The following is a 13,246-nucleotide window of genomic DNA, read 5'->3' as shown; positions in this document are numbered from 1 at the left end:
TACCATTTCTAATCAGGAATCTGTTGTGCTTCTGTCGTACTTCTATGGAAGGAAGATCTGTGTAAGACCTTTGCACTGTAATTAAGAGTTGCTTCCGTTAGCTCTTCTCATGCTGGAAAGAGAAGCTGATGTGCAAAGCACCATCACTCCTTGCTTTTATTGCTACAGTGGAGACTAACTTGATTTATCAAGGTCAGCACTGGGAATTAGCAGAAACAAACTCAGGGGCGTTCCATATCCCTTCTGAATCTGAAGGGTCACTGGTGCAGCCATGGGGCTATTCTGGAAGTGTTTAAGCTACCAGGCAGCTTGCACCAGCACTGCACACTGCAGCGAGCGGACCTGGAGTTCATGAACTACAGTGCCAGCCCTCCCCTTTTACCCCAGGGTCTGGCTATCACTTGGGGAAGAGAAAGCGGAAAACTTAGGGCAAGGTAAGGATTACCAATAAACCGTTTTACACCTGCTGCTGAACTGTGGCATGTGGCTGGCATGCTCCAGGCAACTGCATTTGAATCACAATGCAGCTATGGGCCAAGTGTTGAAGAGCTGGGGGTCAGACCTGTTTGCAGAAGGTAGCCGGGCCGTTCAAGAAGCTCCCCGGCAAAATCAGATCAGTCTGGAGTCCAACCATTGCTATGGCAGACACAGAAACCCAGAGCCACAGACCAACAGTAGAGATCACTGAGTCCCATCCACCTGCTAAATAAAGCAGCTCTCCTACAACAGACCACACAGGTGAAAAAGCACACACATAACTAACAAAGCCTTTCCACTACAGCGAAACAAAAGGGGAAGAATAAAGAGAGAAACAAAATTCCCCCATGCAACTATTTTTCATAAAACGTAAGAAAAATATTAAGCATTCTTTTTTTTTTGCCTTTAATTTCCCGTTGCAGATCTAACTCCTTCCCTCCTTCTTCCAAAAGCACTGACGTACAACAAGATGAGTGGGGCAAAAACTCTATTCCAAAAAGGAGACAAAAACTGGAGAAAGTGAGGCTGCATCCCAGAATGAAAGCCCCTGAGCGGCAGAAGAAACGGATGCTGCTGTTGTGTGACTATTAAGCACAAAGTGCCCGATTCAGAACAGCTTACGCTGTTGGCTGTCATTACCCTAACCTGAATAATCTTTATTCTCTGCGATTTTCAACTTTTCTAGCAGATTATGAGAAACAAAGGAACTGACCCACACAGCCAATTGCAGGACACAGCACCCAGAGGGAAAGGCTCAGGTCAGCAAGCCTGCTCTTCCAGCACAAACCTCCGTGAGCTCCAAAATCTTCTCGTTCAGAACCACAACTTGAGAATGCAGCTGCTACCCAAGCTCTGAACCACAAGCCACATCTCATTTTCAGCATTACAATCTTCACAAGAATCTGATGACCCAAATCAGAATGTTTCCACTCCAGACAACCTGGCCGTAAGAAGAAAAGCGCTGAAGGAAGTTTCCTGAAGTCTACCTGCCCTTCCTGAAGTGGAAGTGTTTAGAAACAACTACAGCAATGCATCAATGCAGCCAGGACTGCAGGAAAAACAACCATCACAAATGCCTCATTTCACTACAGCTACTTTTATTATACTATCATTTCCATTTAATTTTGAAGTATAGTTATATAAAAAACACCCCACACATTTATATGGCAAATTTAAGAGGCAACAAACTTGTAACTCATTCCAACCTAACGAAGAAAACTTGACATTTGACACCCACTCAGCTTTTGTTTTCATTTTGTCATTTTGTCCTTTGTTCAGATTTTTCTTTTCCAATGCCTCAAAGTAGGCAATTACCTGTGAGGACATGAGGAGAAGAGTCTGAACTTGGAGGAGTTGCAGAGATCTCAGAGAGTGGAGCAAACCACATCCCTCAGAAATCATAAAAACACACAGAAGCCTGTGATCCGTGACGTTCCATTTCAAAACATCATGATCTGGATCCAATCTGGAACAGCATGTGCAGGTGAGAAAGATCAACAACGGCACAGAAAAAAAGCAGCTTCAGGGCCGCCTGGAGAGTGAACTCATCAAGAATGATCTGCGGCTGGATGCAGCCCTGACGTGTTTCTGCCTCTGAGGGCACTCACCCGACCCCAGGAAGGAAGCCCTGGTCTCAGGAATTAAAAGTTTCCATGGCCTGCCTGCTGAAAAACTATTCTCTCACAGTTTGGCATTAAGGAATGACACACAGCACAGTGAGCTTCAACAGTTGCCCCTTTCTCTAGATGAAATCTGAGATTAAAAACAATATATCTTCGTCTTGGGGTACACAGAATAATAACATGCTAGAGGAAAGCATCAGGGAAAAAAATCCCATCCGTGCTTCCTTCTACATCAGACGTTTCCATAAAAAGACAGATTCGAGTTATCTGATGGAAGAAAACAAACTCCCCAGACATTTGATAAACAATCATCGTTTGTTTTTTGCTTCGTTACGTTTTTGAAGCAAGTGCAGAGCTAAAATTCACTTCAGCAGAGCCCACGTGTTAACAGCACCTGCCACGGGGCAGGCTTCACTCACACAAGAGACCAGGACCAATGCAACCTGGATGAGCACCTCGAGGAGGATGAGTCTGTGCTATTCTATCTGGACAGCCTGGTGCTTTTCAGGCATAATCAGTACAACTCAACACAGATTTCAGCACAAGACTTTTTACAGCTAACTACAGCAGTGATAAACTGTCAGCAGCTCCCAGGACAGACACCAGCACTCAGATGTTCTACTCCTGCAGCAAGAACGCCTGGATTTTACCTGTAAAATACACACAACTAAATACAATCTATGTTAGGACAGGTAGAAAGCGGGGATTGGCAAGGGAAAAAATCATAAGCTGATGTCCATGACTGACGCAGTGTTTAAATGCAGGATTTTCACCATGCAAAAGCAAAGCGACAAATATTATTTTGAACAACTAAAATCTACAGTAATTCACAAAAGAAACAATCACAACAAGGTGGTTTAAACGCCTATGAAAAAAGATGAATGCTTCTCAGCTGGCTATGTACCACTCCTCCAAAGATCCCTGCACATTCTGAGTCATCACTCCTTTTCCCATGCTACAATGACTGACTGCCAGCATTCTGAAACAGCAAGGGATGCTCATTCTTAGTAATAGCATTTCCACAGCATTTGCTGCGGATTCTAAGACTAACAGCAATATTTCTCATTATTCCACTGGCAATGTTGTGTGTTGTGGCTCAGACTTCTTTTTTTTTTTTTTTGCCAATCTAAATTACATTTCCCAAGACGAAAGCGTGTGGGGAAGATGAAGTGTGCAGCAAAGGCTGAACTGCATTAACATCTAGGGCAAAGCACATCAAATAACAATGACTGGCTAACTTCCTGGAACTCTAGTGACGTGCTGTTTTAAACCTCCCATCCCCTAACCAGGTTTCCACAATGCAAAGAAACCTGTAATGCTTTTTTTTGTGTACGAAGAAGGGAATGCAGCTTCCCTTCACAAGTTCACAGATCTGCGTAGTAGTAAATATCTCACAACTCTGTTTTCAGTCAGGGAGGTCTGTAACGTCCACAGTTTATGCATTCTGATTTTACAACACTGCAACTGACATCTGCTCCTTATAATAGTTTGTAATGTTTTTCCCCTTGTATAAGAAGGTTCTCGCCTGCTTCCTCCCCTTCTACCCTTTCTGTCACCCCTTCCCAAGTGGAGAAAACACTATTTTCTCCTCATTTTAGACTCTTAATACTACAGTTGCATAATATTATCATCTTCAAAATTAGTCTATCTTTCAAACCGTTTTTCAAGAGCAATTATTACAAAGTTGTGTGGGAGAAAAACTCACAGGGCATCTAAAAAGCCAAGATTTTATTATTAGCCAAAATAAATCCATGTGAATTTTTAACATTTAGTGAAGCCCTGATTTGACTTTAAAATGCTGTGCTTTTAATGCAAGGACTTTATTCTCTAGGCACAGTAAGCAAATTCTTAACATCGGTAATCAACAGAAGCCAAACACAGCCCCTTCACTAGGCAGGGAAACTTAGCATTTTCCCAGTGAGATGTAATCACTGTTAAAAAAAAGTGAGTTATACAGAGTTCTTTAAGGTTGATACGCCATGGTTTCCTGAGAGCACTGATATCCATCAGGCACCCCCATCCATTGCTGTGAGATTTCCAGGTAATGACACAATTTAAAATGTCTAGTAATAGTTAAAGAATGCAAATAATTGCTCTTCAAAGACAGACTGTCTACAGCCTCCTGCAGCAGGGAAGTTTTCAAGGAAATGTCAGACCTTGCCTCTGAACAGCAGCAAAAGCTTCAGTGATGACTAACACAATTGATTTAAGCATTACAACATCAGCAAGCCACCGCCATACTACACAGATTACTTACTGATAAATTTGTGCCATTATGACAACAAAGAGACATAGCAGTGTGTGCTTACTCACCCTTACAAGGCTGGGAGCAATACATGAACAAGGTATGTTGACATTCTTGAGGCACTTCTCGTGGGACATGAAGTTGCAAACTGTGGAGATCAAAGAACAGCGGGTGAGTCTCCCACGAGGAACGGACATTCGTGGTGAGACGCAAACAAACAGGAAATCAAGCAAAAAAAATCACGTGTGGCGAAACACAACTGGGAACATATCATTTCCATTGCATTTGCTCTCCTCCAGCTACGAGTACTTACACAACTGTCGTATCTCTTGCAGCACATGAACTTCAACCAGTTTTGTTACCAAAAATGCTGGTGATAGAAAGCAAGAGAGCTCACACAAATTCATTACATGCCAGCAGCACCCCCTTCTCGCCCACCCTCTCCTCTCCGTAACCACCAAAATTACTTCTTAAATTTCAGGTGAGACTTTAAGCAGCTGACAGTCCAAAACGGCTCTTTGAAGTAGCCAAAGTAGATGGACATGCTTGAAAGCAAACTCCACTAAAATTAATTGCATGTATCAGGAATAAATGGAAGGAAACACAGCACTGGCACACACGGAGTGCAATGGATGAAAGAGACAAAAGTCACCGGTTTTTTGTACAGCTTTGAAAGTCGAGAGTTTCTTCTTCTTATTAATTATTACTGCTACCACTACTATTACTACTTGTGCAGCAACAGGTCTAGAATTTCATCGGAGCTTTACTAAATGTCTTGTCAAGCAGTGATGGCTTTAGAGCCCTCCACCTCTCAGACTGGCTCTTCCAATCCAAACAGAAATATACACAGCTCAGGAGGAAGCACCTTCCCATGACTTCTGAAAGAAGATCACTTCTGAGCAGCAAAAGCCACCATCCACAGGAAGTTTTCTCATGTCCCTGCTTTTCAGAAGCGTGTCACACCACTTCATGTTTCATGAGTTACTGCAAAAGACCAACTCTTCTGCAGCCCCAGGTGTTGTACTTACACTGCTGTTCTTTGCAGCATGTGCTCTTGCCATCAAAAGCAGACCACTTCCTTCTCCTCTCCCTTCTGCAGCTTATTTCCTTCTGATTTCACTTTTTCTCACATGCCAAGATAGTAATCTTAATGCAGGTTCACTTATTTATGTGGCTTACTGCCAGTCCATGCAAATAACCTTTCCTTTTGATGGCACAAAAACCTGAACGACCCCTTTCATGTTCCAATGTGCTCAGCAGGCTGACATTTGCTTTTCACTTGTCTGCAAGTCAGGAAAAAAAAAAGGGCTCTGCAAGGCACTGCTGTGCTGAGACATTCACTATTGGTGGCTCAAGACTGTGACCTATGCAGCAATGAAAAGGGAGTGGAAAGAGAGGAGATAAAACCTGCTGTTGGCTGCTATGAAGCATCACATCTACCTTTACGGTTGATGGTACTCCTGACTCCGTGGTACAGATAAGGAGCAGAAAGAATCAGCAAAGAGGTGATCTTAGGGAAGCTGAAAAATGAAAGGCTAGTAAGGGAAATCAGCTAGAAGACACAAAAGTTTGAGGGAAAAACAAAAAAACCAATAACCATTTAAAAGGAAAGGAAGAAGTAGTCTGTTCTATAGGAAGAGGATTCCTTTGTGTGTTAGCTCTGGGCACCTAACTACACCCAGGCGTACAGCAGCTATTTGACAGCTTGTCCTTGTTGCTTTACTCTCTTCTGCCCAGAAATTGGCGACTTCAACCACATGAGAAATTACATGTTTGCAACACACAGCAAGAAGCCAGGTGGCCAGTGGGCACCATGGAAAAGGGCAGCGTATGGCAACGAGCTGGGACGTGCAGCTTTGCAGCAAACACTTGCAAGGAAACAAAACATTTCTTCCCTGCCTTGCATAGCAGGAGACAGGAGCTGAGCACTGCAGTTTAGCAAAGGCGGCTGAAACCTCTAACATGCTGCACTTTGTCACACAGCCTTTTTTCCCCTCCCTGTCCTTCAGTCAGAATTCAGAGCAGGTTTCAAAACTGGGATGAGGAAAGAGGTCTATTTTGTCCTGCACAGACTCCAGCAATGTATCAGTGTGCCATATGCAAGTGAAGGCCAGGTGAGAATCATACAAAATGCCAAATTCCACAACCTACCTTCTCCCACTTGTGAACAGAACACAGTCTGGAGCAGAATCCCAGAAGGTTTTGAAAAGTACTTTTGTTTCTTCTTTGAGGAGATGTTTAACATAACTCAAAGTCCTGTGATCTTTTTAAAATCGAATGTATAAATTATGAACTTAATAGTCTTTCACTTCTTAACTTTAACAGCATTATTTATAAGTATCTGATTTTGCATTTGCTAAATGTGAAAATGTTTAGCACTTACAGCTCTAAAAGTAAGGATTCCAAACTGCTCCCCCAAAGAGGATCAAGGAAAGTCAATATAAAGGCCCAAGTGGACTGGCTCCTCTCCTGGAAGTGTTATAAATCTAACACAAGGCTCCCTGGACCTGCTCACATGTGTGTTTGTACCCAAGAGCATTTCTCTCATTTCAGCAGGCACACACTTAATAAAAGCACAACCAAAGTAAATTTCAATTCCCCCACCAAGCACACCCTCCAGTGCTTTCTTGAAGCAGGGCTTACCCTAACAGTTCCTAGACTGCAGTTTGGACCCATCCAGGCAGTCTGCCCCTGCACACTCATGTCCCAGATTCACGTCACAAGCAGCAGTAATTGGTAACGATCTCTTCCTCTTCAGCAGCTCCCTCTCGCTGTGCGCTCCTGCCTGGTTTGAGCCATGGGTTTTGCAGCACATGGTCCCCTAGGAGCCATCAGCCTTCCTGCTGCACGTAGCAGGTCAGGCTGAGCACCAACAGAGAGACCTCGTGCATGTGAAGGCAGCAGCACCTTCCTGCTGCAGGGAGCTCTCTCAACGCTGCCCTGAATGCAAAAGGCACCCACAGCAAGTGCCAGTAATTCCCGAAAAACACCACGACGCCTTGGCCAGCTGTCTATCACAGGGACAGCATGGGGAGGGTTCATTTCCCATCGTGAAGTGGCAACACAACTCCTCAGCGCTGGCTGGGTGGCTCGGGAAATCATTTCCTTTCCTTCTGCACAAGTGCCATAGCTCACTAGCTTGCATTGTGCTTACCTGGGCAAGTCACAGCCCTACACCAAAGCTTCTTCCAAACTTTTAGCAATGCTTACAGATGATTGACTCAATGGCTTATTCTTGTCCTTAAAACAAACAATAGCTTAGCCACAAATGGACTAGAAACTCAGGATTGTTTTCTTAGCTATCAGCACACAAGCTTTTCATTTCCAGAAAAATTTAAGTGCAAAGCATTAAAGCCCATACTCAACTCATTACTGTGATTATAAATAAAACTAAATGAAAAGAGATATTTCTCTGGGGCATCCTGTTAAATTTAGGCCTTGGAAGAAATCTGTTTCAGAGGGTTTACAGGATTGTATTGCCTGACAGCTGTAAGAGTGCAGCACAAATGGAAACTCTGCATTCCCCTACAAAAAAAAGAATCGCACAGATAACTTTTGTGTGAAATAAAACCTGCTCCATAAGGCAGGTGTGCTCAGGGTGTGGGAGGCTAAGCCCTTCTTAAAAATCTGGTGTTGCATGAAGCTGTTAGCAACCTGCCAGCAGCCAGCTGCTGCACACAGACCGTGCACATGAACTGAGCTGCTGCAGTGGCACGGAGCTGGCTCTTCCTCACAACTTCTTGCTTTCACTTAGGCTTTTTTTGGACAACTACACACTGAGCTTGTTTCCCCAGGCTTGTTACTACAACTTTAACTTCATTTATTGCCTGGTCTGTACTGTCGGGTTTGCTCGAGGCCCACCCACTCGTAAGAATATTCTTCCCCCTTCATGTGCTCCATAGTTATCAACAGCTGGGAATAAAATTTAGATTAAAATTAACTCACTCAAAAGGTCTCCTGCAACACGCAGCAATTAGTGTCCATTTTAAACTCAGCTCACCACTGTCCTTGTACTGGTGCTGGTGGGAAACTTGAGCAGCACTGGTCAGTGTCAGGAAACCACTCTGATCAAGTTCACTGTTTGCCTTTACCACCCAAAAGCAGGCCTGTAGTTCATGTTGCTTTATTTCAGCATCTCACACATCCCCAGTGCCAGCTTTCAGCTCTAGAGAGGTCCTTCCCATCTGTAGTATCCTGGTTACATCTGTCTCTGTCTTCTGGTCAGATGTTCAGTTAAGCGAGACAAAGAAAAGATTGTGCTTACAGCAAACTGACTCTGGCATTACAGCACTCTTTGCCTGGTCCTACAGTTCCACCTGTGTGAGGATACCACCGCCGTTGGGCGGACTGAGAATCATCACCTACATTTTCTGGAATGTATGGAAAATGTGCAGGACGAAAAAAAAAGATGCTTCTACTAATTTCAATTGTAGAATTGCAACAGTAGAACTGCAATTGCTGTTTTTGTCCAACAGCAGGTGTTACAGGTGATGCCCACCTAAACACACGTCCTCCTGCAAAGGATGAAACAGTCGATGGGGAAAAATGGGGGAAGTCCTCAGCCATTAACTCAAGTGCAAGTTTACTCTTTCTACTCTGGAACTGGAATGTGTTGCTCTCACGTTTCAGACTTGAGTTCTGATGCACTCATTTTAAAAACTGAGCACATTTAGAAATATACACCTGCATTAGATGTAGGTTGTACACCTTCCACATTTATCCTACTGCAGCACAACCCAAGATTCTTCCTCTTCCTTCCTTAAGGTCATCATTGCACACTACATTCCAGACAAAACTCATCTCTAAGTTTTCTTTCCCCACCTGAGCAGATCCCATCAGCTACCTTCAGAGGCACTTGATGTTGTCTGAAAAAAGACACCACAGGGCCACTTTGAAGGCAGCCTGCACTAGTGGAAAAACTGGAGAGGTGTCCAACAACATAAATATTTCCTTTGAATAGACACCATTATTACAAACCTTTGTTCTGGACAGCAGCAACTTAAAAAAGGCACCAATCATCCGAAACAAGAGTGAGTACTTGAAGTGGCCTATGCTACCTCAAGCCAACACTGCAACTATTCTCTAACTGCAGGCAATTATTAAGAGCCCTTCAGAATTATAAAACATTCTCCAACTCCAGCCTGAGAATGCTACTAATGAACAGGAAAAAAACTGGCATTTATCAGAACAAATCACTGTGGCAGTTGAGAGTTCTGGCATTATTTACTGCTGAGATGATGTCCACGCAGGAGGGAAGAGATGAAGACATCCCTGAACCCAATCAATGATGGAAGCTTTAGGATTCAAGTTCTCAGAGCTGCAAACTGATGCCAGCTTTGTAGAAAGAAGAGCTGTAACATGTCTGCCTCAGTGATTTCAATCACAGATTAGGGTTTGTTAAACTCAGGGGGACTGAGTTTACTTCTGTACCACCTGATGACACTGTCAGAATCACTTCTGTCAAAGTATGTACGATTTCTGGCATGAACCTCAGTATGCTCCGAAGCTAACAGTAATGAAATAATGGAGGTAACACATTAATTTTTCACAGAAAAATGAGGCGGGTGACCTCGGGGGCTCAGCCCATGTTTCATTCCTAACAAGTCTCAGCAAAACCTGCTACAAAAGTGCACCTAGGAGAGACTGTACACAGCCTGTGTGCACAGCTCGCTCCACGTCCTCCAAAACGCTGCTGCTAGGAGCCCGGTGTTCAATCTCCCTATTACAATACATGTGCAGCACTTCTTCTGTACACCGAAGCCCTGAAGAACCGCTTATTCTCCTTACCTGGCTTTTGAACAGCAGCAAGTGTGTCAGTGAGGCTAGATGGTGGTTATTTCCGCATTTCCAGGGGGCCCACGTTGGGCACATTCTGACAGCAGGCACAGCAGAAAACACAAAGTGGGAAATCCTACCCGGTCTTTCAGATGGTTATTCTTACCCCTCTCCTTTCAAAAGAAATGACTGCTCAGCAAGTGTAAAAACGCTGTTTTTAAGAGCACTTACAACCACTGCCAGAATAAAAGAAAACAAACCTTCAATTCAGGACCTAGAACGGTTTTTCCAAAACTACCAATTTATTTGTGCTTGTAAGGACTGTGTAGATGCCAATCCAGCTCTGCGGGGCTGCAGGTCTCAGCACAGTAGCAGTAGTTCATAAAGAGGCTGTTGAGGAGCAGGTGGGGAAGAAAGGCAAGTCCAGAGTAGCTGAAGATGGAAGTCAGCTAGCTCAAGTCAGTTAAACAGAAGTACACATGCACACTATGTGCTGTGCAGAAGGTGTAGCTGCTGCAGTGTACCTAAAGGATGGAAGAAAGAAGGGCAACTGCCTATAGACGGACAGAACAAGACAAACCAGAAACTTAGCAGAGCCACAGAGCTGTTATGCAAACCAACTCAAACAGTCTCTGTCTTCCAAACAGTGAATTGGTGAGACCTAAAGGACATGTGAGGACCAAGACAACTGAGGCCAAGCCACTCTAACTCAATCAAAACAAAGTTTTATTTTGGTCAAAATCAGGTAGGCCATTTCCTCCTCTCTTTTGGCTCTTCCAGATTTTGTTCCTGGCATGGCACAGGCCAAAACCACAGGGCATCTAGGGGCTTTTCCACTCACCCCTTCAGTGGTCCGGGATCCTGCAAAGTGGCTGTTTTGCTCAGCAGGATCTGGAGACCCACTGGTAATAAGAAGACAGTTGCTCTGGGGAAATGCCCAGAAACTAGGTGTTCTTAACCTGAAAAAAAACATTTTTTTTTTTTTTTTTTTTTGAAGTCATTAAAAAATAATGATGTATAACTATCTTATTTTACGTTCTTTAAAAAGTGAAACACATTGGTATCAGACAGCTTGTACAAATGAGAGCGCACGCTCCTGGACGAGAGGCTGTTCTGAACTTGAAAGCATCATCCCTTTTTCAGAGGAAGTTAGCAGGATTAAATTTTATATTTGTTATACAAACATGAGCTCCTTTTTCATTGTAACAGCTTGCCCACACAGACACATTGAGATTTTTTGTTCAGGACTGTGACCACAGGCCAATCTGAATACTGTGACTATTCACTGAAAGGAATGCTGGATGCAACCATTGGCCTTGTCAGCTTATTTCTCGTTTCAGCAGGAACATGCAAAGACCTGTATGCAATATTGGTGCGCTCTCTTAGGCAAAACTCAGCCTAGGATAAGTTTAGAAGTCTGTTGTGCGATGCTTGTTAATGCCACCAGAGAAGCTGTCTAACTAGAGACTATGGCCGGCCCAGACACTTCAGATAATGGCAAGGCAGGAACAGAGAAATCTCTGAAAGCTTTAAGAAGTCGGGCTTTAAAAGCATCCCCTTCTCCCACAGCATGAGGAGCTATGGGACCTTGCTTGTTTCACAGCTCCATTAGCCACATCATGGATTCTGTTCCTCTGAAAACCTACAAGAAAACAAGACACCCCTTTGGGTTTTCTCGGCTTTTAATGAGCATCTTACACATCACTCATACATGCCACATCCTTTCCAAGATTCTCTTTATCTTACTAACTGATCAGTCATGCCTGACTCTGCTTTAAACAGAGCTTATGTTTAAAACAAGCATATGACCTATCTGATCTAATGCATTTTCTGCCTGCACAGAGGGAATCTTGTGGTATTTTACGTTTCCAAAACTGTCTACATGACAGCTAGCTCTATAAATAGGTACAGATACAAAAGAAATGTTTTTGTAACATCTAAGCTCTGCAATTTCAAGGCAGCACTTTTGAATTCCTATTCATCTGTATGTCAGATTTGCTGTTAGGAAATAACGCAGCAACAAGTCAAGTGAAAACAAGACAAGCCACTGCATAACAAAGCAGTTAAATGAATTCAATGATATACCTGAGTTGTCAGTCACAACAACACTGATGTGGTTACAGCAGGCTTGCTTGCACTGTGGCAGCCTCACGAAGCCCCTGTGCTACACCAGAGACCTTTTCTCTGGCTCTCATCAGTCAGCTGCAAACACTCCAGGATCTAACAACAAACCGTACTCTGTTTCTCCATCTTGTCTGGTACAGTAAGCCTGAACTGACAGATGAACTGAAAGGCCTCCACCTGCCAGTTAAGCATCCTTCATCCTCACCAATCTCCATTTTCTGACTTCAACCAAAGCAGGCCTCCAACAACCCGCTGTGCAGGCAGAGCCAGAGCACCTACAGCTGCAGAGGTAACAGAGACACTGGTACTGCGTGCTCTGCTCCACCAGAGCTGCGTGCTCTGGACAGGAAAAAACACCAGCACAGGCAAGCTACACTGGTGGCAAAAGTGGCAATTCCACCTGGTCAAGAGACTTTCACAAGTCATAAACATAGTCAGCAGAAATCCCACCAGCTGCACTCGTATCAAGAAAGGTTTTTCCTCTACAGCTAGCACACTGAAGTCCTTTCTCGTTTCACACATTAAGATGTGTACAGTAACCACACAAGCTGGTTGAGTGCTGGCTTCAAGGAAATAAGAAAGGTGAGTTCTGCACAGACTTTATTTTGTCCTCTCAGCAGAAAGCCGGGTCAGACAACACATCTCTGAAATCAAGGTGGTAAACTTCAAAGGCACGTGGTTCCAGCGCAGAGCAAGTCCTTGGCATTATGAGATTTTGCAAGCAGACAGATGATGGCTAGTGCTTAACTCACAGGCAGAATGCACCAATGCCTATGCCTCTTGAGCATCAGGCCAAAGACAGGTCCAGTGCATCCCAGGATGAGATCCTGCCTCACTGCTGGGAAACCAGAAATTTCCAAGGGGACTGGAAGAGAACTTGGCAACTTACCTACTGACAGTTTCCCAAGAACGTGCTCCAGAGGAAGAGGCGCCCTGCTCACAATGTGGAATTGCACAGGGAGGCAGCAGGGATGCAATTTCACTCCGTGCACCAACGCACAGC

General features: G+C 44.0%; 1 protein-coding gene across 1 annotated transcript in view; it reads right to left on the bottom strand.

Moving 5' to 3' along the window:
* The window catches only part of DGKQ (diacylglycerol kinase theta), a 79,223-nt gene that overhangs the window by 51,872 nt on the left and 14,105 nt on the right, over positions 1-13,246 (bottom strand). Inside the window, 1 exon segment of the mRNA XM_042829398.1 lies at positions 4,413-4,492. Coding sequence (XP_042685332.1) covers positions 4,413-4,492 — 80 coding nt within the window.

This window comes from Centrocercus urophasianus, unplaced genomic scaffold, assembly GCF_019232065.1.
Source record: "Centrocercus urophasianus isolate 14NV4802_14NV808 unplaced genomic scaffold, USGS_Curo_1.0 seq_31, whole genome shotgun sequence".
NCBI classification, from domain to species: domain Eukaryota; kingdom Metazoa; phylum Chordata; class Aves; order Galliformes; family Phasianidae; genus Centrocercus; species Centrocercus urophasianus.
This window is presented reverse-complemented; position numbering and strand designations above follow the sequence as displayed.